Source organism: Camarhynchus parvulus, chromosome 1 (genome assembly GCF_901933205.1).
Source record: "Camarhynchus parvulus chromosome 1, STF_HiC, whole genome shotgun sequence".
In the NCBI taxonomy this organism is placed as follows: domain Eukaryota; kingdom Metazoa; phylum Chordata; class Aves; order Passeriformes; family Thraupidae; genus Camarhynchus; species Camarhynchus parvulus.
This window is the reverse complement of record NC_044571.1, coordinates 99224779-99252273: the sequence shown is the minus strand read 5'-3', so window position 1 is coordinate 99252273 and position 27495 is coordinate 99224779. Positions and strand designations below refer to the sequence as shown.

Sequence of the window (27495 nt, the reverse complement as noted above, 5' to 3'; positions counted from 1 at the left end):
TGCAGTGTGAGACGCCCTTCGTTCCACTGGGAACGATTCTCTAATGTCACTTACGTGGTTTACTACAGGATGACATCTGCAAATAAAGCCGCGGTTTCGTTCTTTCAATTTTATTTTTAGACATTCTTCTTTTGGATTCAGGGCTGTAACCATAAATTCCTGCTAAATTACAGGAATTACAGCCACGGGTGCTCATTTTCGTGGAGAAAGCCACGACTGTCGGTGTGTGTGTAAGTAAAAAAAAGGCCTCTGTTATATGCAGCGATGAAAGGAAGGTTTGTATGTCTGAAAGATTTTCTACTTTTTCTATTTTTCCTCTCCTGCCGGGCTCCTGGGAGCCGCTGTCCCCGGCCGCCGGCCCTGCCCGCTCCCGGCCGCTTTTCCTGGAAAGCGGGGCAGGAGAGGGGGCGGGCAGCGCCGGATCCCGCGGAAGCCTCGCTTTCCCCTCGCCCCTTTCCTTTGGCTCTGCCCCGGCTCCTTCCCGGCCAGGCGGGGAGGAGAACGCCCGCCCCCCGCGGGGCCGCCCGGGGAACATCTGGAGCGGCCGCGGCGCATCCCGGGGGCCGCAGCCGGAGGGTCCTGACCCGGCACTGCCCCGGCCGGCAGCGAGACCCCCGGAGAGGGGGAAAGAAGGAAGGGAAGAAGGAAAGAGGGAAGGCGGAGAAGGGGCTGCGAGGGAGGGCGCGGCGCAGGTAAGGGCAGCCCGGCGGCCCCGATCCCCGGCCGGGGTGGCGGCGGGACGGGGCAGGGCGGGGGGATATCGGATCTTGCCGGCTGAAAGAACAAATACTCCATGTTTGCCTCCACTCGCTCCACGGGGGCACTTCTGAGGTAACCAGCGCGGACGGGACGTTTAAATGAGCAATGGCTTTCGCCGAGGCTGCCGGTGATGAAATGCGAGCGTGGCCCTTGCAGCAGCCGGGGCGTTCTGCCCCTTGTCCAGGGGATTCGCAGCCGAGGTTCGGGATGGTTAAACAAAGGGGAGATTAAGTGTTCGGCTTAGTTCTAACTTTACTACGTGGTTTTTTCCCCTCTCCCTCCCTCTTGGATGTGTCAAGTGGAGATATATATCCAAACTTGAATTTACAGGCAAAATTTAAAGAATTTAAATGTACTTCACGGCTTCCTACTCTATGAAAGAAACCCTAAAATTATCTTAGCCTCTTTATTTTATTTCAAAACGGAATAACCCTCAGAAAAACACTTTCCATCCCTGGATATGTTCCATATTGTTTCAACTTTTCCATCAATAAATCATATTTTGCTCTAATAACAATACTTGACATGGTATAAAAAAATATTATCTTTTTGATAAAGGGCTTTCTGAAGAGTTTGGGAACTGAAGTACTTAAGACCAAAGTATTTCTGCTTTTTACTTTTTGAACCAAGTGTTTGATTACTACCATGCATTTGCATACTTAGGACTTGTGATTTCTCCTCTACGAATAACTTTGTTTGCATCACCTTACATTGCTCTGTCTGGGGAGCTCTTTAAATTATGGCACAACTTGTTCTCCAAGTCACTGCAAGTACTTTGTAAAAAGAATGTTTCCAATATCCATTTTAGATGCAAATTCATCATTGACTCTGGAGTTACCTTTCAGAAGTTTGCTCACATGTCTTTTGCAGCTTTTCAGGGTTGCTTGTGTGGCTTTTTCTGTATTTTTCTCTTTACAAATGAAGCTGGGCAAACCAAACAGATTTCTCTCCACAGTTATGGAAACTGTGGGTAGAAATAACTGCTGGAGAAGAAAACTCAAAAGAACCTTGAGTGGCTGGGATAATTATGCCTGTGTTTAGACAAACTGCTGTTTACTCTCTTCTTGCACAAAAATCTGCCTGTAAAGATCATTTGAGTCAGTGCTGCAGATGGCCAGTGCAGCAGGGCAAAAATGGGCTCCTTGTTTTCAGCCTCAAGAGGTGCATGAACCAAGACTTCTCAGTGCTGGAACTTTTGTCAACTGGCTCCTTTTTCTTACACGTGACCAAACACACTCATGCTCACTTGCAGTTGGCAGGAGTAGTAATTTTGACTGTCTCTTCCAAGCTCCAAGCAAGACAAGCTCCTAAACCCAGGAATTACAAATAATTTGACATTGGTTTTGAAATACCTTTGCTTTCAGTAGAGTGACTCTCTGCAGGGGCAGTTTTATCCCATCATGCAGCATCAGCCAGATCTTGGGTCCTGGTGCTGCTTTTGGCTCCAGAAGGTAAAAAGGAGACTTAAGTCCCTGTTATCAATTTATGCCTAAATCAGGGCCTGCTAGAACACTTAATGCTATCTGAGCAACACTCCTAAAACTCCTGCTCCAAATCACCTTGCACTTGAGACATTTCTAAGGCAAATTGTGTAGCATCTGTAATGCCAGTGGTTTTGGAAGAGGATCTTGCTGGGTCTGCTCCCTCTGTTAATTGTGTTGTTGGAGGGGTTGCAGGAGCTGAAGCTGCTGCTGCTGTATCATGGAGGACTCTTCAATTTCTGCTAATGTTGCATTAGCACAAACTGATTCCAGAGTAATAAGTTTGAGATGGTCCTGTAAAATGGAACTGCACCTCTCAAGATTTTTGTCTCTTCTAGCTGAACAAAGCCAGCCAGCCATTTCTCCCAGCTAGCAGCAGTGTTGCTGACTGCCTTGCCAACACTCCCATTTATTCATTAGTGCTTCTCTTTCTGGTTTTCATCCCCACAGCTTTCTGCTGTTGATAGTGTGTTCCCCCAGGCTATAGCTGGTAGAGACAGTGCATTTGGCTCCCCTTGGAGAAACAGAGTTATCAGGTAGCCTGAGACAGACAGACAAGACTGCAGAGAAAACTTCAAGGTACAAAGGCAGGTTAGCCAGGGCAAAGCTCTAGGTGCAAACCCCACCTGCTCTGTTGCACAGCTTTGTGGAAATTACTGATAAGAAAATTTTAATATATTTTTCTTACCACAGCAGAATGCTGTAAGCCCCAAGCACTCATAGAATTGGTTACAATCTTCAAATCCATAAAATTTAAACATTTACTTTTAATCACTTTGTTTGCAATGAGGGCTCACACTACCTAACTGTACTGCAAAGACAAATGGGCTGGCTGAAGATGGAGACACTCTTTTTAGTAGGGCTTGATGATAGGACAATGGGGTTTTAAACTAAAAGAGGGTCTATTTAGATTAGATATAAGAAAGAATTTTTTTTGTGAGGAGGATGGTGAGACACTGGCACTGGTTGCCCAGACAGGTGGAATGGTTCCTTCCAACACAAACTATCTATAACTCTATCAGAAGGTTATGAACACTTAATGGAATAACTTCAGAAAGCAGAGATTCATGAACAAGTGGCTGGCTCTCTATGGGATGAAACAGAAAATGAAGCACAGTGTCACAGCAGAAGCCAATATTCTGGACATGTGTCCCATGTTTCCATCCTTCTCCCTTGCAGGGGACAGGAGAAGTTCAACTCTTACAAGTGTCACCTGCTTGTTGCCCAAGTATGAGCTGGTATGAGCTTTACATTAGGAAGCTGAGTCTCTTTGTAGTTTTTCAGTAAGAAAAACAAGTTCTTCCTATTAAAACCATCAAGGACTTAATAATGACCTCACATTTGTTGATATGAGCTCCCTTCTCATTTTTGTCAACTGGAGACTGTCCTTAAGATGAAAGCTTACTGACGCACACAGCATAGATGACAATTCTGCTTCCCATATTTTGTTAGTGTTTGGTGATTCCTTAAAACAGGGTCTTCTTTGTAATCGAGTTTCTCATTCAAAGGCTCCAGTCACCCCAATATCTGGTCCTGTACATAATGAAGAGAAATTCTGTGCCTTTTCTGCACAGTCACCAGTAGTTATTGTAAGGGAGAAACCCTTGCAACCAAAGAATTATAACTCTTTGGGGTCAGCAAGCCCTGTACTCCACACCTTGATGCCTTCACACCTCCTCTGCCTCCTCTGCAGCTACCTGGAAGAGGCTGTAGCTAGGGGTGGGTCTGCCTCTTCTCCCAAGCAAGTAGGGACAGGATGGAAGGGCAAAGTCTTAAGCTGTGCCTGGAGAGGTTTCAGGTGGCCATTAGGAAGAATTTCCTCACAGAAGGGATGATTAGACATTGGATTGGACCACAAAGGGAGGTGGTGGAGTCACTGTCCCTGGAGGTGTTGCAGGACAGGCTGGCTGTGCCAGGCAGTGCCCCGTGGTGTAGCTGGCAGGGTGGTGACTAAAGGCTGGACTCGGTGATGTGAGAGGTGCTTTCCAAGCTAATTGATTCTGCGGTTCTGCGACCTGTCCTCCTCTAAGCAGAGAGCTCTCTTTCAGATATGGCTTCTTTGCTGGTGGAAAACATTCATTGAAGACCTCTCAAACATAAAGTTTTCTCAGTAGACTCCCCCATTTTTTTGGGTTGCATCTTCTTGTCTTCAAGAAGTGTTTGGAGACATAAATAACAATTGCAGTGACTTCTAAGAGTCTGTAAAAAACTTTGTAAGTGCCAAATGCAGGATCTTTCACAGCCCAAGTGGTCATTAGTATTTATTACAAATATTTTCCATAGTCTAGTAGTCCTGTCAGCTTTGCTATTTTATGAGACCATTCCACTGAAACCCCAACTGTACTGTCAAGATGCTGTAGGAGGAGGTCTATAAAAAGGATGCCAACAGAAACCAATGCATATTTTATTTCATTTCCTCTCCAGAGCAGGGCTCTGATCTCTAAATCATCAGTTGATACATCCAACTTTTGCTCTTTTGACATTTTCCTAGCCTAGTGTTATAAATGATCAAATCAGTAGCCAAATTTACAGAAAAAAATTAATAAAAATTTATTAGATTGATAACAAAAACAGAATTTTGAAAAACCACCACAGCCAAGACAGCGTCAGCCCCGGGTGCAGGCGCTGGGTGAACCAGGGTTCGACTGACAAAGTGACAGCGTTTCCCCAGGAGTTCACCCCGAGTGCTTCAAGCAACTAGCTTATATACAGTTTATTCTGCCTGAGGCAGGGGTGACCACGAACGTTCTTTTGTGTCTCTTCACATGTAGAGCTGGATCCATACATGTGCAGGAGCAGACAAAGGCGAGTCCGGAGATCCAGACGAATGTCTGAGCATCCAGGCAGAGTCTGTATTCGTATGTAGTAGAGTGATACCAGTTCAGATATAATCATGTCAGGCGCAGATCTTGTGAGTAGCTGAGACATTCCAGCCCTCACCAGCCGAAAGTTTAGATGCAATCTACCCAGGTGCAGCTGCCAGGGAAGTCGACAATCATGGCCCAGGATGGTCCCATTCATACATCAACAGGCCTGATGTTATCTTAAATGCTGTCCGGGAACTAGTTGAATAGAAATAAGACTCTGCTCCCAGCATGAGTGGTCAAAAGACATAACCTTGGAGTTTCACAATATTTATACACATATATAGCATGAATTATATCTACCATATACTACACTTAGGAAGCCTTTTCCCTCCTAGGAAGCAAAGAACATGCAAGTGAACACAAGTGGAAAGACAAAGAGGAGTCAGAGATTACACCCTACAGAACTAGCGTTTGTGGCAAAGCCATGGAGCAATCTTCCTAGGGGCTGAAATAAACACAGGCAGAAGATCGTTCTCCTCTTTAAAGCCTTTATTAAAAGTGATCAGCTCGGGCTCACACCGCTGCTGCTCCCAGGAGTGACTGGGAGGAGGAAGAGAGGAGCTGTGTCTGCTGGTCTGTGGGCAGAGCTGGGGGTTCCATCCTACCGGCAGCATTGGGAAATTCCCTTGCTTCTTGGGTCAATATTCAAGGCCCTCTGTCTAGCCAACATCTTTAGGTTAGGGTGAGGGGTGAAAAGGGTCTTAGCGGATACTAGGTTCTGTTCCTCATGTCTAGACATCACTTTGATTCATCAATTTTGTGTTGGCCCATTGTTTTCAGCAGTTTTTGGCTAGGTTTGGTGAGGGGTTTCTCCCATTGCATGCTGGATCCAATGTCATTTGCATGCTAACTCCAAGGTCTCCTCCTCTTCACCATCTGGGTGCCATCCTCCAGGAAGCAGCAGGGCAACACCCGGCTAAGGGGGAATTCTTAACCATCTAGGACAGGTAGTTAACGAAAATGACAGGTGATTACAATAACCAACAGTTAGAACTCCACCCTGGCCCAACCTGTGAACTCTGCAACCTTTTAAAAAATGGGCAGCTGTTCTACTCATAACAGTGGCAGTGTAACCTCAGCTGGACCATGGAACTCCAGGAATAGCTAGAGTCCTGCAGAGGTTGTTCGTTGAAGAGACTTGGGCTGTTTTAAAGAACAGAGGTGATCCTCCCCCACCAGTCTGCCCTGGTGAGGCCCCATCTGGGGTGCTGTGTCCAGTTCTGGGCTCCTGAGTTCAAGGAAGACAAGGAATTACTGAAGAGGGTCCAGCAGAGGGCTACAAGGAAGATAGGAGGCTGGAGCATCTTTCTTCAGAGAAACAGCTGAGGGAGCTGGGCCTGTTCAGCCTGAAGAAGAGACAGCTGAGAGGGAACCCCATCCAGGTATCCTAAGGGCTGGTGTCAAGAGGATGGTGCCAGAATCTTGTCAGTGGTGGCTGGTGACAGGACAAGGGACAATGGGCACAAACTGAAACACAGGAAGTTCCACCTGAACATGATGAAAAACTTCTTCCTGTGCAGGTGGCCAAGCACTGGAACAGGTTGTCCAGAGGGGTTGTGGATTCTCCCCCACTGGAAATATTCAAGAACTTTCTGGATGCAATCCTGGGCAACCTGCTCTAGATAAACCCCTTTAGCAGGGGGGTTGGACTAGATGAGCTGCAGAAGTCCCTTCCATCAGTAACCATTCTGTAATTTCATGATTTTGTGATTCTGTAATAGAAGGAATTGACTTCAAAAGGAGATGAGCACATAGAGGAATGTCACTAGCCAGCAAAACTTGGGTTAAAACAGGGGAGCACTAAGATCTTCAGCTGAGCCCAGCTCAGGGTGGCCTGGACAGGGAAGATGGTCTCAGATGTTAGTGAAGAGCAGCAGGAGGATGTCACAGCGTGTCCCTCCTTACGCTCTCTCTCTGGCAGCACTCTGCCTCTGCCACACAGAGTCAAAACCTGCCAGGCTGGGTGGAGCTGCAGCACCTCAGCTGGAGGGCAGCAGCCTGCTGTGACCCTCTGTGGAGAAGGGAGCTGCTGCCCTGCCTGGGGGACCCCTGAGGGGCACCCCAATGTGGCATTGAAGGGGCTGTGACGGCTGGAGCCAAACCTGGTCCCACCACAGGCAGCACTGCTGTACCTGCAGCAGTTTCCTGACATTCCACCCTTCATTTCAGCCACTGCTAGGAAATACCAGGGTTTATGACCAATACAGGAACTAGGAATCTTTCCTAGGAAAAAATGACTCTCATGTGTCCCATGCACTTACCAGGTTTACTTTTTGTGTGTGTAAGTTTTTTGAACTTGTGGTGCTCAGAGAAAGGCTCCAGTTTGGCAGTCCTGGAGACTAAAAATTTCATATCCCCAGAGGAGCAGCTGCTCAGATATCAAGAGCCAATGGTGAGATTGTTATGCAGTACTTGTTGTCCCCGGGTAACCCCTGGAGATAGCCTGCTCATCTGTGGGAGCAGAAACAGCCAGCAGATGTGCAGAGAACAGGGAAAGAGCCAGAAAGTGGAGGGTCATGAGAGATAACAAACACAGTGAGGAGCACTCAGAGGGCTGACAAGTATCTGGGAAGGAAGAGTCTCTGACAGATGTGAGGCACTGAAAAAGAATAGAGAGGTACAAGTTGTGGGCCCAAATTCATCACTGTGGGAGATTGTGTCCCAGAGTGCCTTCTTTCTAGGGCCAGCAGATAGATTTCTGGTCATTACCTCTGGGATTTTTGGTTTTCATCCCTGTCTTCTGGGCTTGAAGATTCTCTCAAAGCTTGAATTCTTCTCCTACAGACTTTGGAGATGCATGTTTATGACATTTCTTTTTTTTTCTTTACCTGAAAATCTTTATCTCCCACACCCCTAAGCCAAACCCAGCAAGGCTGTCCTGTCACTTTCCAGCATTTCAAAGAGTCTTTGACCTGCTTTCATTCATACACACAGTACTCAGTTCCAGGCTAATTCTAAAGCAGCTGTAGGTGCCAGCTGAGTATTTCCTTAACACCAGAGCAGTGATCTCATCTGGAAACGTGGAGCTGTAATTGCTGAAATGCTTTCAGTCATGACATGAAACCAGGAGCGTGTTTAGTGAACAATGTTCTTGGAGCAGACAGTTCAGTCTGGCTGGCTGTGGTGTTTACAGCACAATGGCTGCAGGACAAAAGGCCCTTGCCTCGAGAATAGATCTTTAGCTGCAAGTAGGAAACTTTGGTACTGAATTAAACTTGTCTGTGCGTTTCAGCTTTGCTGGTTTCCATTCTTTGTAAAAGCTGTATGATCACAGCTTGTGCCCTGATTAGAAAATGCCTACAATTGTTATTTCCTCCTCTTATCTGGATACATCATTCTCACCAATATCACAATCTATTCCCACAGCTTTTATGGATAAATAAACATTTCCCATCAAATATTATAAACTCCACATCATTTCTAATCTAGCATATGGAAGAAAAAATTCGTGATGTTTAATCTTTGAGCTTAACCTTTGTTATCATATGGTTGTGTAGCAGAAATGGAAGCATTGCCGAGAGTGAGTTTGTGGCTTTATAACTTGTGTCATTTCTGGAAAAGAAATGCACATTTCTGGTCTGCAGTCCTCTGTAGAATCCCCCAGGGCCTGACAAACACAGGAAATTGCAGGGCATAGTGCTGTGGCAGGGGAATGTGCAGGGAAGGGAAGCTGCCTGCTGCAGGGCAGGCTCTGGCTCAGCTACTGCTCATGTCTCTGGCACATGGAGGTTGTGCTGCCTAAACTTCTGTCTGTCCTTTAAAGGGAAAAGGGATCAAAGGGAAACTAACCTGGCTCTTCCAGAGGCAATTGAGAAGCCTTCTGAGTAACCAGGTGGCATGTAGTGTTTCTCCACAGCACTTGCAAGTCTTGCCTTGGACCCCACAAAAGTGGAGATCAGAAATCAAATTGGTAAATGTTTCAAAACATCTCTCCCCAAACCATCGGAGGATGTTTAGATCAACTATCTGAGTCTATTTCTTGCCTGCCTTTCATGCTTCTGATGGTGTGAGATGGCTGGATTGGACTTGATGATCATGAAGGTCTCTTCCAACCTAGTGATTCTGTGATTCTTTGTGATTCTGTGAGGCCAGCTTTGTGCCTTTTGATGTCTGTGTGCCTTTTGTAGGCATCAGAACCACTCTCTTTGCCTGGCAGGGTTGGGAGAAGGATTTGGACAGAGTTGAAGTTGGGAAGCAGGTCACCAGCTAAAGGAATGTGTGTGGCACCTGGTGGGACTGGGTGACTTTGGGGCCAGGCCTCATGGCCCCTGTCTGTGGGTAAACTCTGCTTACAGCTCTGGCAGACCACAGAATCACAGAATTGTTTAGGTAGGAGAAGACCTTTCAGATTATTGAGTCCAACCATTAACACAGCACTGCCAAGTTCTCCACTAAACAACGTCCCAGGAGCCACATCTCCATTTCTTTTAAATACCTCCAGGAATGATGATCCCACCACTTTCCTGGGCAGTGGCTTGACAGTTCTTTCAGTGAAGAAATTATTCCTGATATCCAGTCTAAGATGATGAACTCTAGGGAGGGTTGTGGGCAGCAAGGAACGTTTGCTGCTGAGAACGTCCTGTGGCTCTGCCAACAGCCTTGGCCCTGAAATCACTGAGGGTAAAAGAGAGGGGCTTGGGTTTGCACATCCTGCAACATCAGTCTGATATTGTTGATACAGACTGATAAGGCTCTGTAAAAATAAGCCCTCAAATTTATCAAATATTGTCATAACATGCTGATGCCGTCTTTACCCAATAAATAGCACCTCCTGTACCAAAACTGTCTGGCTCTCAAGCTGTGCAGAAGAGCTGGCAGATGTTTTGTCCCAGGCTGCACAGGGAAATGCCAAAGTGCCTCATGGAAAGGCAGCAGCCTGACATATTGTTCTCCTCTCCTTTCACCTCCCATTACACCTCTGCCTTCCACCTCCCAGATGCATCTCCAGGCCCCACAGTGGCTTTCCTACTGAGGAGTCTGTGCTTAGCCTCACCATATGCTCAGTTTCATACTAAGCCCCCAAATTATGCAATATCCCCCAGTTTATCTGCAGACAAAACTTCTCAGTCACATCAAAACAGTGGGTGTTGACAGGTGACTTCTAGACTCACCAGAAGGAGCTCTCAGGTCTGAAAAGAGAAAACTCACGAATTGGGAAGTTTAATCAGTTTAAGGCAAGCTCTGTCATGATGTTTTTAAGTTCACTAAAACTTTAAAGGATAAGTTGTCTAACTCCTTTCTGAAACCAGCTGTGTTGAGATGCAGCATTCAAAAGGTTTGCCACAACAGCTGGCCAGCAGAACTGATGTGTATCTTTCTAGAGAAATCCTACAAATAATCCCCAACACCTTTGGATGAACTCAATCTGAAGTTTACACTCTCTAAAGCTAATAATATGTGATTGTACTTCTTTTAGCAAAAAAGTAATTTTTCTGGTTCCATTTTATTTATACTGGATGTGGAACATCAGCTGCTGCATCAGTCTTTTCTTCTTTTTGCTTGTTTTGAAAGGCAAAAATTAGTTCAAAACAAAGTTTCTTGATATTTTGCCCAGATTTAGTGCAGAGAAATCCTCCAGTGTTTAAAAATCTAGGTAACCCAGGTGTGAATTTACAGCTTGAGAATTACTTTTGAAGTTTTACTACAAATGACATCAACACAATTCTTCATTTCACTCCTACTGTAGCTGTACTCTCCTAAGGGAGGGTTATTCAGAGGTTTCATTTATCTTTCTAATCCATTGCTTTGCTTTGATGTGCAGTACAGGGTAAATTGTTCCTTTTGAACTGCTTTGTACCCGTGCTGAATAATAATGACAATGAATAAAGTCTTGTCAATGAACTGTGCTCAGTGAGGTAAGATGTGGTGAGGAAAAGCCACTCCCCTCTCCTCCCCTCTTCCTTTCACTTAAAGAAAGGAAAAGACCAATGTGACTGAAAAGACAGCAACACCTTCCAAACCAGCATGTTTAATAAACCTCAGAAATTAAGGTTTGAAAAGCAGAAGTATTTTAAAGGTTAAAGGAAAGTTTAGAGGACTGTCTAAAGATGTTAGTGCTGCCCTTTATTGAGGCAAACAGTGGTGCAGTGAGCACTGGCAGGGATGTGCAGGCAGGTCAGAGTCTTTGAACTAAAGGTGTCCCAAAATGAAGAAAGAACCTCTTGGCTGAGACAGCAAGGGCTGGGTCCCACCTATGGGGCTGAGCTCCCCAAACCTCACCAGTGAGAGCCCCACTGTGCTGTGGGCTGCTGCAGAGTGAGCAGTGCTTTCCCCACCTGCAAATATAACACATAGGCACCAACCCAGCAGAGCTTTAAGGGTGGTGGGGGAGGCAGAGAAGGCAGAGAAAGGCTCTCCCAGCTCCTGTGCCCTCAGCTGCAGGAGGCCTTCCCCACAACAGCAGAAACCCCAAGTGGGATTATGTTTTGTCCATAAACATGTCCCTTGTGCCCCCTTTGGCTGCCCCATGCCTGGCAGGTGACGCTTCCCATCTCCACATGCTCTCCTTCCCAACTTCCACATGCAGACACCAGACCCTGCAACAACACCTGCAGGGACACACCCAGGAATGGGCTTGCTTGGGCAGCCAGCATCACATTTCTCTGCTCTTGTGCTTCCCCAGTGCTTCCCTAGAAATCAGGTAAGACTTTATTCATTATTCATTATCCAGGGAAAGCTTTTAAAGCTCACCTCTCCCACTCAGCAGCCCTTACAGTGGGGGGAGCTCAGCTCTGGAAGGGGAGGGGACAGGCAGGGGCTGCAGGATTGCATCCTGTCTAAATCAGGCCAGACTCGTGCTATGCATGAACAGTCATATTTTCTTTTCTTCTCCTTTGTGGCTATAGAGGCCACTTCTCCTCATGCAATTGGGATAGTGGAGTTTAGCCTCCAGAAATAGGAGAGGGCTCACACAGACTAGACAGCCTTACATGAACTCTGCAAGTGCTCCATGGCCCAGAAGCTGCAGTTTAAAACTTCTTATGCGGAGCTGACCATAGGAAATACTCATGAAAAAGAAAAATATACTAGAGCTTCCACGTTCCATTCATAGCCAGACAGCTCCAGTGAGTGTGGCACTTGAACTTTCAGGTCAGTAACAATAATAACAGAAAGTACAGACTGCCAATCCTTCTGAAGTGGTTATTCTTGAGTGCTGCCTGTGCAGAGACTCAGTATGCCTTTGGGGCATGAGGCACAATAACTCAATTTACAATATCTTAAAGAAAAATTGCAATTTAATGTTAGAACAGTCATTTTAATGAAGAAGCCACTGGCTCAAAGGCAATTGTCCCAAATTTTGGGATGATTACCAGAATTACGAGGATTATGAATGGCACTGCTTTTAAATGACTACACAATCCTGACCAAGTAATAACCTTGTCACACATTTTATGCACCCACCACTAGATACATATTATCAAGTACATCAAGTGCACTTTTGTGTGCATTTGATGTACTTGTTAATATATATCTAGTGGTGGGTGCATAATTCACCCATAAAATAATGATAATTACTTCATGTTTGTAAATCATAACAAGACATCTGGATTGAAATTAAAAAATACAATTTACTAGTGAATATTTACCCATTTGATGGGTATATAGTGAGTATATAGGTTCTCTCTTTCACCAGCACAACTTCTACAGCATGACACAGTGTGCCATGGCTTTTCCTTCTCCTACCCTGCTGACTGCCAGCTCTGCCTTTCAGGCCAGCTCCTCTGCTGCTTCTGCAAAGCTGTGAAACTGGGGAGAGTGGCTGGGAAGAGAAGTACCCAAATTTATTTTTAAATAAACTGTGAGTACTCAGTTCAGTGACACCCGTTTGATCTATGCAAGGAGATACTTTAAAATTATAACCCACAGAATTCTCCCACTATTCCCATAACCAGTCTCTGTTTGTTTCTCCCTCAGGTATTGTCTAGCAGAAAACCATGGGCAATTTCAAAGGGCATGCCCTCCCTGGAAGCTTTTTCCTTCTTTTTGGCTTGTGGTGGTCAGTGAAGTACCCCCTGAAGTACGCCTGTAGAAAAAACAAGAACGTTTGCTACCTTGGTTCCAGGGCAGGATTCCAGCGCCTGGAGTTTGTGGAGGGCATCATCAAAGCTGTCTTTGCCCTCATTGGTAAGTGAGGTGGACTTAGGGCAGTCTGTACCTTCTAACACTTTTTGCTTTAAATTTTGTTCTCTGATAAAATGAATCTCCTTTTGTTCTGCTCTTTTGCCCTTTAACCACTGAGAAGGGCTGTTAATTACACAGCTGTGGCCATAACAGGGTTTCCATCCATAATGATCTTCTGGAGCTTCTGTGAGGTCTCCTGACAACTCTTGACCACTTGATTTCTCCTGACCACATCTCAGTGTTCATGTACTGTTCACTGTTCAGGGAGGGAGACAAGATGTTTAGGCAAGGGGCTCCTGTGTGCACACTGGGAGCACCAGACTGTGAAGGTGTTGCTTTTCTATTTTGAATTCAACCATCTCAGATGCTGGAAGCCTCCACTGATTTATTGATAAAATATGTAAATGATGCAGATGGTGTTTTGATTAATTTCAGTCAAAAGTGAAAATATTCACACAAAAAGACTGAACTCCAGCTCTTATTGCTGCAGGACTGTTGTGATGGGGTGTGGGGGAGCTGTTTGTCCTTCTCTTGTGTCCAGGCCTGGTACAAATGAACTGGGATGGTTTTGGGAGTTGTGTAGCTGGCTGAAAGGGTTTAGTTCTTGTTTATATCCTGGCAGGCTGTGTGGTAGTGATTTGGCTTTAGAGAGTGAATAAACTAAACAACAGGGGATCTGAGGAGCTCAGCACCTGCAGCTCAAGCTGAAGAATAGCTAAATTTTAAGCATTTTTGCACTTCTAGATTCTATTTGTCTACTCTTCCTTAGATGCCCAGAATTGCCTCATTTCTAATCAAGCTGCAGGCTGCGACAAAATCTTGTTCTTGCTTTTCCTTCCTCTCTGTTAAGATATATAAGCACTGAAAGGGTGTTGTGTCTACAGCTTTATCATTAAAAAAATGATAAAAATCTAAATAATAGCATTCATTTTGAGTTGTGATTGTGGACACCTTTCCTACAAATCTCCCAGTCTGTGTCAAGAGGTAGTTTGGCAGCTAAAACATTAATGTACTGTTTTTATTTTCACTTGAAGTTCTTATTTTAACTTATGGAAATTCCAATTCAAATCAAAAGTATGGAAAAACCGCTTGGCTAAGGCAGACATAAAGGCATCAGGAGTAAAACCTGCTGTTTCCATGTTAGGAAAACTGGAAATAAAGGTGGAACAACACTGCATTTGCTCTACAGCAAATATCTACTACATATCTACTTTACAGCAGGATGCTGGTCTGTGCTTTATAAACAGTGTAATCAGCTTTAATGTTTTAAAAGCAGAACGGCTTTTAAACCCTCCCCAAACTTCATTGATCATATAAAGCATTTAAAAGCAGTTTTCCCTTGCTGGAGTACCTCGGCTAGTTAGCAAAACACTGAGGGGCCAAGGTAAGGGAGAGAGTGGAGCAGTGATTCAAATTCTAACTCCTTGTACATTCCCATGGGACTTCTAATAACTCTGCATGGTGGAGGGGTTTCCTTTTATGGCTTTAGAGGAAAAATCCCCTTTGAATTATGAGTCTGAACTCTGTCATCCTGCATGTGGCAGGTCACTGAAATGGTAAATCTTTCTTTTGGAGACTTCAGTGTGTGTTATGCTCATGTTTGAACCATTGAAAAAGGCAGCTGAAAAATTTGGTCAGAGGACTACTACAATAGCAATTGTTTAAAAGAAGAAAAAGCAGCACAGAATAAGCTGTTTTCATTTTCATTGCTGGAAACTGCAAGATGCAAATAGTTCCACCAGGAGTGGAGCTGAAGCCTGATTTCTCCTGGCTCTCCATTCTCCAGATTATGTGATTCTAAAACGCCAAACTTACTGGCATTATGCTGCATGGGGATGTATTGCTGCCTCTATTGTTTGTGTAAAGACTTGCCATCAGTTTATACCTTAAGCACCAGAACAAATGTTTTTTCTTCTTGTTTCATGCACAGGGATGGTGGCTGAGCAGTTTGTTCCTGATGGACCTCATCTGAAGCTGTACAACTACGAGAAGAAGCACTGGGACCACTTGATGAACTGGCAGCATGCCACCATGTACCTCTTCTATGGCATTTCAGGGCTGGTGGACATCGTGGCTCATGGCACCAATGCACTGCCAGCAGCCATGGACAGGATGATGCTTTCCTTAGCAGTCTTCATTGAAGGTCAGTTTACCTCTCCCTGCAGGGATATGCATGAATCCTCTGGATGGGTATTGATCTCTGTGTCTTGGTTTGGAAAGACAGGTGTCTGCTAAGGAAGGCAGGAGCCTCCCCTGAAATGGAAAATGTAAACCCCCTCCCTCCAAATTGCCATAAATTTTAAATTAAGGGGCTCTCAGGCAAAAATATGGGAGTAAGAATAACAGTCCTTTATTAGGGAAGAAAATAAAAAGATAAAATAAACAATGCAGTAAACTAAAACAACACTGAAAGAGTCAGAACACAACCTGACACCCTGTTGGTCAGGGTGTTGGTAGCAGTCTAATTGGTGGCTGCAGTGCTCCTGCAGTGTCAGGTGTGGTTCTGCTAGAGTGGGGATGCTGTAGAAGGGTGTAGTCTTCCTCTGAAGATCCAGTGGAAGAGGCAGCTGTTCCTCTGGGAATCCAGTGGAGAAGCCATGCTGGTGTTCCAGAGTCTCCAGATTATATCTGGGTAGGAATCCTTGGCTCCTCCCTCTGGGTGGAGCATCTCCCAATGGGATGCCATAGTTCCTATCAGTCATGCAGTGACATTCAATAGTCTGTTATCAGCAGGTGTTCCCCTAGAGGGAGAATTGGTTGTGGAAGAGATAAGGAAAACTGCCCACTTAACAGAAGACAACTGCCACACAGATGGCAAACAGAATACAATTTGCTTGGCAATCCAGGACAGTCTGGGAATCTCAAATCAGCCTTGCAGAATGACCCTCTGGGAGCTACCTGTTTCACTCCCTGAAATACTTCAAGGAGATCACAAAAACATCAGTCTTGGCCGTCCTTACACTGCCCAGGTCATGATCCTGCATTGTAGAGGTGTATCTTAGCTTTCCTACCTGCTTAGACAGCAACAGAAATGTTATGGAAATAGCAGAAAAAGCTTGTTTTGGATGAGTGCTCAGTAGCTCAGGCATGTGTTTGATGTAGGTACTGACATGGTGCACAACTGGTTAGCTAAAGCCAGCGTGAGTGAAGGTGATACTGGCATAAAGAGAAATGCCTGAAATGTTTCACTGTTTTCTAAAAGCAGATGCAGGGAAATGGCAAGGGAAGTAATTATTTTAAACTGGTCACAATTTATTCCAGGTTTTCTCTTCTGCTACCATCTTCATGGGAGAGCCATGCTGGATGTCCATGTTCATCAGTTACTGCTATTTGCTATCTTTGGAGCTGCTGCCTGCATATTTTTGGAAGTTTTTTTCCGTGGCAGTATTGTGCTAGAGATGCTCCGTACAAGCCTCTGCATATTACAGGGCAGCTGGTTCTGGCAGGTAGGTGACTTTTCTGCCTTTGTAATTTCTTCTTCACCAAAATTAGTCATTTAACCCTTTGCAGATGTTTCACAGGTTATGGATATAAACACAGACCTCAAAAGACTTACAGAAAATAAATTCCTTTAAAGAAAAAAATATTCCTTTTAAGAGATAAAAGTACTTCTCATAGCCATTTTACAGAAGAAGAAGAAGAAGCAGCAGCTGTTTTACTTCAAGTGCCTTTTATTGGAATCAATAAAGAAGCTAAAGTATTTTCCTTGAGTTCTCCATATTACAGAGCGCTTTGATCCCTGTAACATCCTGTTCCAAATTTGCCAGCCAAGTGGCAGGAATTTTAGAGCATGGAAATATATGTTGTTCTTTACAAAGAGAGTCTCTACTGTCAGCTGCTGGAGCAGTGAGTAGACACCCAGGACAGGTGAGGCAAAGGCCTCATTGACATTGCCAAAAGGTACTTAAGTTACAGATTATCATTAGGAGACTGGGTGATGTAAAGCCTCCTGCTTTTCTAGTGCAGAAAAAAGAACAGACAAAACTTTGATATTTCAGGGATGTGGCTCCTGAAAGGACTCTTCAAAATGTAGCTTCCATGCCCTCACTTACTTGTGAGTCTATCCAATAACAGATATTTGACAGTGACCCTTTCTCTGCTGTCAGAACAAGAAACAGATTTAAGGAGCTGCTAGGAGTTTGTAACAGAAATAGGAGCACTGCTGCTGATGTGTGTTTCATCTTATAGTGGGGAATTGAGGTCACTCCAATGATTTTTCCTTCCAGCATGTCTAGACTGGCTTCCCTTTTTTCTATGCTGGCCAGACAAGATGAATAAAAATGTTTGCTGTTTCTTAGGAGAACTGGACACTCAGCACCAAATTAAATATTTAAATGCTTTCTCTGGCATGGAGACAGACCTCAGAACTGGCTGTATTTTTCTATAAGTGAACTCAAGAATGTGATGCTGCAGTACTTGCTGTTTCATTTTCTTGTTTGCAAACTTCCAGCCCGTAATTTAAGAAGCTTTACATAGGAGGAATAGATGCAACCATTTATTCATTGTTTTCTGCCTAATCTAATTTTAGAACAGATTATTTCTTTAGCTCTAGAGACAATGTGGGTTTTGTTTCAAAGTAAAAATTGAAGTACTAAAAATAGAAGAAATTTAAGTGTGGCTTTTTTCACACCCGCATCAGACTTCAACTGTGTGTGACTGAAAACCACACACTGGCTGAAAACCACACACTGGCTGCAGCACAGGAAATTGGTAAAAGGTAAAGGGACTATCTTTCTGCATCATCAACACCCTCATTCATTGAATTCTCTGCATGGAAATGCAAAATTCACTCCCCTCCTTCTTCCTCTCCTCTTCCCAGTTTCTAAATTCCCAGCTAAACTGCTGAGTGAGGACTTTGAATCGTATTAAGCAGTACAGAGGGTTGGTGTTTGTCATGCAAACCCTGCACAGCCACAGGATTAACCATTTTCCCATTTTATGCGCAAATATGAATCTGATCTTTCCCAGTTCTGAATAAACAAATCAGCTATGTATTTCACATGAACTTACAGTCTTGCATGGAAGCTCCATTTTTTTCCATTTCTGACCTTTCCCTTGGATGGCCCAGAAGAAATAGAATTGTGGCTCCCCTTTATTTGTTCATTGATTATTCATCTTCCCAGCCATGTAATGCATTCCCAGCCACTGCTGGGAAGAAGGGAGGCAGTGCAAATGGCCAGGCAGCTTTTCTGATCCGTGAGGTGAATTCAGTTCAGAGCACAGAGGGCTGAGCACCAGCCCCTCTCCTTACAGTGCATAATTGTGATGGTTGCAGGGCTGGGCTGTTGGGCAGGCTCCTTAATTTTCTGGGCAAGAGCAGTGGGTCTCTGGGACTGTCACTTTATCTTCAAAGGCATTTCTGCACAGGGCTGTTTAAAGTGTTCCATCACATCTACAAGATTCACTACAAATTTGTTTTTAATAATAAACACAGAAATAAACAACACCATAAGAAAACTAAAGTCTGCCTTGTGATGGGTAGCATAAAACACGATATGGCACAGGTTGCTCATCATATGACATGTACTCAATCTCTTTTATTTTATTACAGATTGGCTTTGTACTTTATCCTCCAAATGGAAGCCCAGAGTGGAATCAGACAGATCACACTAACATGATGTTCCTGACCATGTGCTATTGCTGGCATTATGCTTTTGCTTTTCTTATACTTGCAGTGAATTACACAATTGTCAGCTGGTAAGTTACTTGAAACACAAACTTTGGTGACTTGTCTATTTAGTCTAGTAGGAGGTTTATTTTAGAAAAGTTTCACTGGCAAATGAAAGGGTTTCTATGAAGTAAGTAATTGTCTTGCAAGGTAAAATAAAAATAGTTATTAGTAATCAATGAAAAGCACATGACATTGCTTCAGTAAAAAGGGGGAAAATGCATCCATAAATACAGCTCTGATAGCATAGCACATATACATCTCACACAGAATGAGCACCAATAGTCTTCCACATTTGTAAGTGCATATAAAGTCAGAGCTAGGAAATTTTTTTACCTGCAGACTGCAACTGCTCATCTCTGCTAATTTTAAGTGGCTTACAGAGCAGGCTTCATGACTTTATTGTGAAGATTATTACACAGCATTCCTTGCTAGAAATTTCCTGTGATAAAATCTGATTTCTTTTTCACTCGTCATTTTCACTCCCTAACATCTCAAGTTAGCCCTTTTCCTCACTGCCCAGTGCTGATTCTGACAAAATTCCAACTGCAGTGTTAATTTGGCTGTAAAAATGCCTCTGCCATCAGATCATAGAATGTGATTACCTTCTGTCCACAGGACCATACCAAGCCTTTTCCTGCAGTGTCCTAAACATGCTTCTCACCCTTGCTTTATCCCTACCATCCCAATAGCCCTATTTAATCATGTTAAATACATAGTTCTTCCAGTCTTGATTTGCACTGAGGTACCAGTTCCTTTTGTGTCTCAGTCTGAAAGGCACCAGCACTCGAGGCTGGGTAACTGCTTTGCTGTACAGAGGGGCAGCTCTTGAGAAAGTGTCAGCAATCTCAGGTCCTTTCTGATGCTGGGACCAGTGGCTGCTGCTGCAGCCTCAGATGAGGCCCCAGAGAAGGCTGATCATGGCACACTGGCAGAGTTCCCCTCTGAGGGAAGTTTGGCCAGACTCTTTCTCACAGCTTTATGGCCCCTTCCCAAGTGTGCACAGCTCCTGCATGACACTGAACCTTCTGGGGGCTCGCTGAGGTTTGTTTGAAGTGCTCTGGGATATGTCCCTAGGAACAAGAGCTTACAAGCTGAGTACAGATCAGTAAAGGCAGCACTTCCTAACCACAGAATCACAGAAGGAGTCACTGATTGTCGGAACCCAGGAAATTCCTCTGGCTGCCCTGGAGGACTCAAGACCCTGCCAGGGTTCTCAGAGACCCTGGCACAGAGCCCAAGATCCCTGTGCCTTTGATTTAGCCCTTGGAAAAAACAATTACCAACCTTATATGAAGAATTACAAGCCACGAAAGTTCAAGTAGAAATGATAGTGAATTTATTACAAAGTGAAAAATAGATTTTTTGGGGTTTTTAGAATGGGGGTTCAAGGGCCAAGATGGAGGAATCTTGGCGTGTCCAGCTTTTCTCCTTCTTCTTGGCCTCCATCTTCTGCTGTGATGTTGGCACTTTTGGATTGGTTTAGAGTAGAAACTCACTGTCTAACGTAGGTGATAGGTATTGGAAAGTAATTGTACACATTGTACACATAGTTTTTAGTATAAAACGATAACACCACCCTGAGGGCAAGAAGAATGCCTCTGACTGTCTTGCTGAGCAGACCTCAGCAGGACAGGAGAAAGAATTTTATAGATAAGATACAATAAACAACCTTGAGAATAAGAAATTAAGAGGTCTGACTCCTTCTTTGAGCGCCGGGCTGGGAAAAGAGACTTTGCAATGCATCTTGGGGTCACTGACCAGCTAGAGCCCTGAGAGCTGATGAGATACCAGAGTTAAGCAGGATTTTACCATGTAAAAAATGGTCAGATGAGCCTTTGAGTTACCATTGACATCTTTTCTGTTGTCATTTCCAGGGCGGTCCGTTCGAAGGTTAAGCAGTCTCAGTCCATGGAAATGGGTTTACTGAAAACATCTGAACAAGATCATGAGTCAGAAGAAGAAATTTAGCATGAGTATGTCTTGACTAGTTTGCCCACTCCAACCATTAGGCTAATTGATACCTCATCTCTACATTTTTTTGCCATCTTATTCATTCTTTACTATGACTTGCTTTGCAAATATCAATCCCCTATGACGTCTACATCTACACAGTTGTTTGGTTTGGTTTTTATTTTTGTGAAGGGTAAGCTTGATATTGATTCATGGTGGTTGCACTAGTACATTGCTTATCACGTGCTTCACAGAAAATCAGACTAGTATTAGACAGACTTGATGTGGATGAGGTGGCACAATGAAGTCTGTATGTTTGCCTTATTAAAAACTAAGAAAAATGTTTTTCAGCCACTGCTGGACATGAAGTTTCCATAATCAGGGTGTCTAAATATGTGTGTTGGTTGCCCTGCAAGTACCTGTGCATAAATAACTGCGCAGACCTGGATAACAGTAGAACAAGATAAAGAAACCACAGTCTTGCAGCTGTTCTGTGTAACAATTTTGTGCCTCTGCTTGTGGCTTTATGTTAAACAGGAAGAACTTCTCACTGTGAACCCATTGAGTGGTTCACTGAAGAGTGTGCAGAGACACCACCAAACCTGGCAGGAGGACCAAAGATGTGCATGGTGATCAAAACCCAGTGTGGTTGTTTGTGCTGGTGCCTAGCCAGTCCTGTCTCTTTGCTGTCCTTGGACTTTTCAAGGCAGTGGAAGTGACCCTGCCTTCCCTGGAACAATTTCTTTTCCAGGAAGGCTGAGGAGTGTCCAGTCAGGCAGCACCTAACTGCAAAACCAGTTTCTTTCCCAAAGCTACTTCCTTTCCTCAGGTGGAATTTGGTGGTTTTCTGCAGGATTCAGAGCAGACATGTGACCCACCACCAGAGTCAGGAGTGGGTAACTCTGCTCTGTGGGCAGGATGAGATGGTTTTGCATCCCTTTCCCTGTATCACCCTTCAGCCACCAGGCAGCCTGCACAGTGCTGCACAGTGAGCTGTGGGAGGACAGATGCTGCCTTTTAGTAGCTCCATACCCAGCTACCAACATCAGTGAGAGAAATAAAAAATAACACCACTTTTAATTGCATTTATTTTCTCCGTGCAAACTGACCTAGTGAAAAGCAAAGTGTTCATGGCCACATGTTCAATGGCAGCAAAATGATTGCTTAAAAAAGCTAGCTAATAAAATAGTCTGTACCTCAAAGTGATCCCAAGACCCAAAAAGTCCTTACAGGCTTTTTCTAGAACTACTTTACCTTCAATACAACATAAATATTTACTTCAATTTTAAGATCTACCTTTTATCTCCCCTTTTTCAGGGAGCCCCTTTCTAAGCTGCACATGCTGTTAATGCTGTATTTTACTCTGTCAGTTTTGCCAGTGCCTTTCTAAAATCAGTGGTGTTGTTTATTCTGAAGGAGATCATCAGAAACTACTTTTCTTCTCACAGGCAGGAACAATGCAAACTGCAAATTTCTTCACTGCTTTTCTTGATAAATACATTTAATACTATGTAAATATTAAGGTGCTGTATCTCTAAACCGAAGAGATAACCTAAGCAGGATGAAAAGCACAATAAGCTGTCTGAGCTTTTGTATGTCTTCTTAGAAGACTTCAGTTGTTAATTTTAAAAATCATTTTAGGTGTTTGCCAAGTATTGTGAAGTAACACCTGTAACCAGGTGTCAGATTATCCAGATGAATCTTTGGAAAGCAAGAGTAGTTGGCTCGCATACATTTCTACATTTACAAATGTCAAGGAGGAAATTGCACATTGCTGGCCAAAGATCACCGCTTTCCTTAGCAATTCTTGATCCTTTTCCAATGCCTTTCTCTGAAGACTCTTGGAGATTTTGGCAAACTTTAGTTAAGCCTGTCACAAACCTTAGTAAGCCCAGGACATTTTTGTAAGATAGGTATTGGTATGGTATATTTGTAGCTCTGCGTCTCAGCTTTACAGTGGTCTTATTACAAACTCTGAAATTATTCTATTCACTCCACTCTGCAAATCTAAGCCTGGATTTTGATCACTGTGGTTCCATTAAAATCAGATTTTCTGTAGGAGGAGGATCCAGGGCTCCCTGAGGAGCTTGCCTGCTAATTGCAGCAGGGATACATTTGCCAAATGTATTCCTGTTAGGATCTTACCTTCATTGCACCACATCACAGTTGTCTCTAAATTGTGGGGATTTTTTTTTAAGGGCAGATCCTTTTTCCTGTTAGAATGGTTGAGCTACAAAGCTTCTGTAGTGCTGGGCAGAGAAGATGATGTTTGTGCATCAAAGAGAACTTGGAGATTATTAAAAAAGTCTGTCACAATAATAAAACCAATTGATGAAGTGAACCTCGTGGGCAAGCTGTGCACATGGAAGGTGCTTTGGAAAATCACCTTTTGAAAAGAATTCCCTGCTTTTACAGAAGCAAAAAGTGACAGTACTTGAACTCATTGGACAGAGAGTGGCTGCCTGATACTGCTCCTCCCCTGGGGAGGAGATGGGGACTCTGGCTCTGTCCTTGTCCAGTGGCTGTAGAGCTGGGTCTTTTTGGGGAAAAACTGAGCAGGATTTAGCCTGCACCTCCCTCTGTGTCCCTGCTGTGAATCTCCTGTAAATGATCACAGAACTGGATGAATAACCCCAACACATGTCTGCTGGTTTTGGTGCAACCACTCTTAGCAAAGACACCTCTAAAGAAGCCCAAACTGGAGGCTGATGCGGTCTGACACAGAACTGTAGGGTAGGCTTTGTGCAAAAGGCTCTCTCTTCACATTAGGAAATGTGGCATTGCATTATCAAGCTTGGAGAAATGTAAGGAAAAACAGATCCTGAATTCTCAAAGATACAGTAGTTTGTGGAATTTAATTTTTAATACTTACAGTGTGTGGAAAGTGAGTGTCATAGTGGGGGTTTGTGCCTGACAAGTGTATGGTGCCACAAAGGAGAGGAACACCCTATTTCAGAGTGAGGTTTTGCTACATGGAACACGTGATCCATTCTCCTGTGCTCTAAAGTGATGCCCAGGAACAGTGGGGCATCTATCTCAATGAAAAAGGTACAGCCTTCATCATTTCACAAGCAGCAGGTATTGCCTGAGTTGAATGAGGGGAGGGAAGTCCAACAAGTTTACAAACACCACTCAGAAAAAGGAAGATGCTCTCAAGAAAATTTAAATTATTTTTAAATATTGGTGCCTTTGAAAAACTATATGTTAGTTTTTACTAGACAAAATACACATGTAATTTTATTTAAATAAAATTGATTTATTCATGTAAGATGTCTGTCATGTTTTCAGGGGAAAAATATAACCATTTATGGGAGAGGATGGGGTGGGATAAACACATCCAGATATTTGAACAAGTTGCACTTTAATTCAAGAAAGGTCAGTACTACCTTGTCATTAGAAACTGTGATGTGTGTTCTACTTATATTATTTTAAGGCATTATTTAAATTTATTATTTAAATTATTTTTTCCCTTGTAACTAAGCATGGCATGAATGAAGAGCAAATGTGGCAGCAAGGAATTTGAATCCTCCAGGTTCACTCATCCTTAAAACAGGCACTAAAAAACTTCAGTGGATCAAGTACCTCAATCAGGTACTCTTCCCCAAAACGTTTCAGTTCCTCCAAACAGCAGCTGGGGTAGGAGTTGCTGGTACAAAAGCTGGTGGAAGAAAACAGAACAGTTTTTTATCCAAAAAGATCTTCAGCATGTGCAGTAGTGGAAGGGAGCCTGACTCCCAAGGACTGAGTAACAAAGAGCACATCTGTTAAATGGGAGAAAGACAACTGGAAAACTGCCAGAAAATTTGTCCTTAAAATCTATTCTAGGTGCAATATGTGCTTGCTCAAAATAGTTGTCAAATAAGGAATAACTTGTCCTCAGATGACTTTCTTTGAACACTAATTTCTACCTCTTTGCTAGATAACTGTTGCAGTTCATGGATCTCTATATTTGATACGTTTCTTAGAATGAAAATATGTTTAGAAAAGTAGATGAAAACCATAAATATAAATACTACAGCAATACTAAGCAATTTAGTTTGCAAAGGAATCTCTCACCTATAGACTTCTGCCATTTACTGACAAAACACTCTGCCAGAGATGGCAGCTCAGAGGTCAATGTAAGCATACAACGAAGGCACGAAATTGGAGCAGAAATGGTTTTGCCTCTATGCTGTGGTTATGAGCCTCTGCCTCCCTGAGGAGAGGAGGGAAGAAATGGAAAACAGGCTGCAGATCCATACAGCTGAGCAGCAATTAAACAACAAGAAATCACTCCCAGCACTCTGAAGAGCATGGGAGGGGCAGCTGTGTTCGTGGTACACAGCCTTCCAGCTTCCTGCCTCTGGTGTTATTTACCAGGGGCAAGGTCCTCAGACACATGGTGGGATTTTTATGGCTCCTGTGCTGCAGGAAACAGCAATGCCAATCTTCCAGTAGGAATGACAGTGGGAGGGAAAGTTTGCACTCCTTTGCTGGAATTTTACTCTGGTTTGTGACTCTGACTCAGATGCAGTTGACACATTAAAAAAAGTCAAAGATGGTGTTTACTGCTGGCACCATGCTTTGTGCACACTTGAAAACAAAAAAGAAAGGAAATAAGAAACATTTGGCTCTAATTAAGGCTTAAAAGAAATGGAGGAAAGCAGAAGAAACATATCCAGTCAATCAAGAGCAATTTTATCTCCCTGCAGCTGCATCACACATTCAAATTTGCAAGTGTTAAGGTTCCCTTTCAGTTTGTTATTCTATCATATAAACATGGTTTAATATTTTCATAAATAAAAGTATACTATCTTTTAAGAGATGGTCATTCATTTGTGTTGGTTTTGCCATCTGGTGCCTTAAGTATTTTTTTTCTCTGTATTTTGTGTAAAGTGCTCATATGAAGTTAGAAATTCACAATCAGTTTTGCTCACAATCCTACTGCAACTTCCCAGTTGACAAACTGTCCCCCATTTGCAAAGCTGGGCTTGCAACCCAAAGTTTTGGACTCTTAGTATTTAATATATTAAGAGTCCAAAACTTAACATTCTAGTCAAAGATATCCATGATGATGTTAGCCATGTAAAGGAAAGGAGCAGGGATGCTCTTTCCATTGCATGGGAAGGGCAGTGTAAGTAACCATGAGAATGAATTACGATTTCTTTCCTATTTTGTCATTTGAAAATACCTGCACTCATCTAGCAGCATTTCTATTAGCAAAAGACTCAGACCTGTGATTCAGTAGCTGGGTATGCTTTCAACATACCACAAACCTCAGACTCAGTTCAGCAAAGCTGGATGGAGCTTAATGTCACTGAACTGCTCTGGGCCTCAGTTTCCCCATCTTCAAGAACCAAATTACACTTGGCTCTGTTTTGTCTGTAAGAGTCCTGCTCAGGGATGATTATCTTCCTGTGTGTCTCTTAGATCCAGTTTTAGATTCTTATCCCTTTAAGCAGCAGGAAAGCAAACATTTGACTGCTTATGGCAGGAGGCTGTAAAGTGATTAACATTTCAAGGCTCCAAAGCATTCTCTGGGAGCAGGATGAGGAGGAGATGTTTCTGTCCAGCTGAGCATTGCTGCTGCTCAGTTTGGCAGCAGTGGAAGATCTGGGCCATGCAGCCTTTGTGCTCCCAGGGCTTGTCTGGCCAACCTCACAATTTCTCCCAAGCCCAGGGGATCCCTGGCCATTGGATGCACACTGCGGCCACTGGAGCTGTGCCACCAGCCCCTCACATGGCTGTCCTGCCCCACAGAGCCCCGTGCCTGCCCCTCTCCAATGAAGCCTCCCATTCTCTGGCACTGGGGGGAATGTGCAGTTTGTCACCTTGGGCAGTGGAAGGGCTCTGGTGACCCCGGGTGCTGTTTGCTGCCACCCTGGACTCTCACCTGTCACCAGGTGTGCCATGGCCCCTGCGCCCTCCTCGTGTCCCTCTGCTGATCCACCACTGAGGATCTTCTCCCTTTCCCGTTTCCCATGCTAATGAGAATAACATGGAGAGAGGAAAGATCCAGGACAAGGAACAGGGCTGCCACAGACAGACAGGCAGACACGCCCTGACTAGACAGAGCTGAGCCCAGAGGGACAGCATGCAGCCCTGTCCCTCCCAAAGGTTTGTACCAGCCTGGCACTGGGGTGGTGGCGCAGCCTGAGTAAAGCAGACTATTATAAAGACATTTGGCTATCTGAAGAAGCGCATTAACAATTTTGGTGCTCCCATTTGTAAAAGCAATCTTAAAAATTTCAGTATTTCCATAGTCTTTCCTATGTCTGGAGGAGTTTTCTTCAACACAAAGTGTCTTGGTCACCTGACATGAGTTAATTTTTATTTTCAGTATGAATATTTTGAATATGAGTATCATTATTAGTACCTTGCAGATTGCCATCAATTAAAATAATAAATACGTACATTGCTCATTTTTATTTTTCATAAGAGGAAAAGACATCATAACAATCTGTAAGGTGTTAAAGGAATTGTAGTCTGGAGTAGTAGCAGTATCAGTCGTATCTAATGGCTAGACAATTGTGCCACATCCCAAGAGACCAGAACCCTTTTTTTTGGCTGCATTTCTGTACATCCTCTGCACATCACATCAGCTTGTTGAGGCCTGTTTTTTAAAGTGAGATAGAATTGCTTTGGTAATTAAAAAAACCAAACAAAT

The 27495-nt window shown here is 43.7% G+C and overlaps 1 protein-coding gene across 2 annotated transcripts; it reads left to right on the top strand.

The window, feature by feature from the left end:
- Positions 1-438: 438 nt before the first annotated feature.
- Positions 439-24075, top strand: TMEM45A (transmembrane protein 45A). 2 transcript variants are annotated; one of them, XM_030960396.1, is made up of 6 exons: positions 439-692; positions 13022-13231; positions 15159-15371; positions 16490-16674; positions 18780-18925; positions 20774-24075. In XM_030960396.1, the coding sequence occupies exons 2-6, from the start codon at positions 13042-13044 to the stop codon at positions 20865-20867; spliced, it is 828 nt and encodes a 275-aa protein (XP_030816256.1). In that variant the 5' UTR covers positions 439-692; positions 13022-13041; the 3' UTR covers positions 20868-24075. The 2 variants fall into 2 exon arrangements, with proteins under 2 accessions (XP_030816256.1, XP_030816264.1); XM_030960404.1 differs by lacking the exon at positions 439-692 and adding an exon at positions 12792-12905.
- Positions 24076-27495: the final 3420 nt, after the last annotated feature.

What these genes read in the sequence shown, in the direction of transcription:
- TMEM45A (XM_030960396.1), top strand. Translation starts at nt 13,042, where the DNA reads ATGGGCAATTTCAAAGGGCATGCCCTCCCTGGAAGCTTTTTCCTTCTT. An exon ending in CTTAGCAGTCTTCATTGAAG is followed by an intron (nt 15,372 to 16,489) that starts GTCAGTTTACCT and finishes AATTTATTCCAG; the next exon opens with GTTTTCTCTTCTGCTACCAT. An exon ending in AATTACACAATTGTCAGCTG is followed by an intron (nt 18,926 to 20,773) that starts GTAAGTTACTTG and finishes TGTCATTTCCAG; the next exon opens with GGCGGTCCGTTCGAAGGTTA.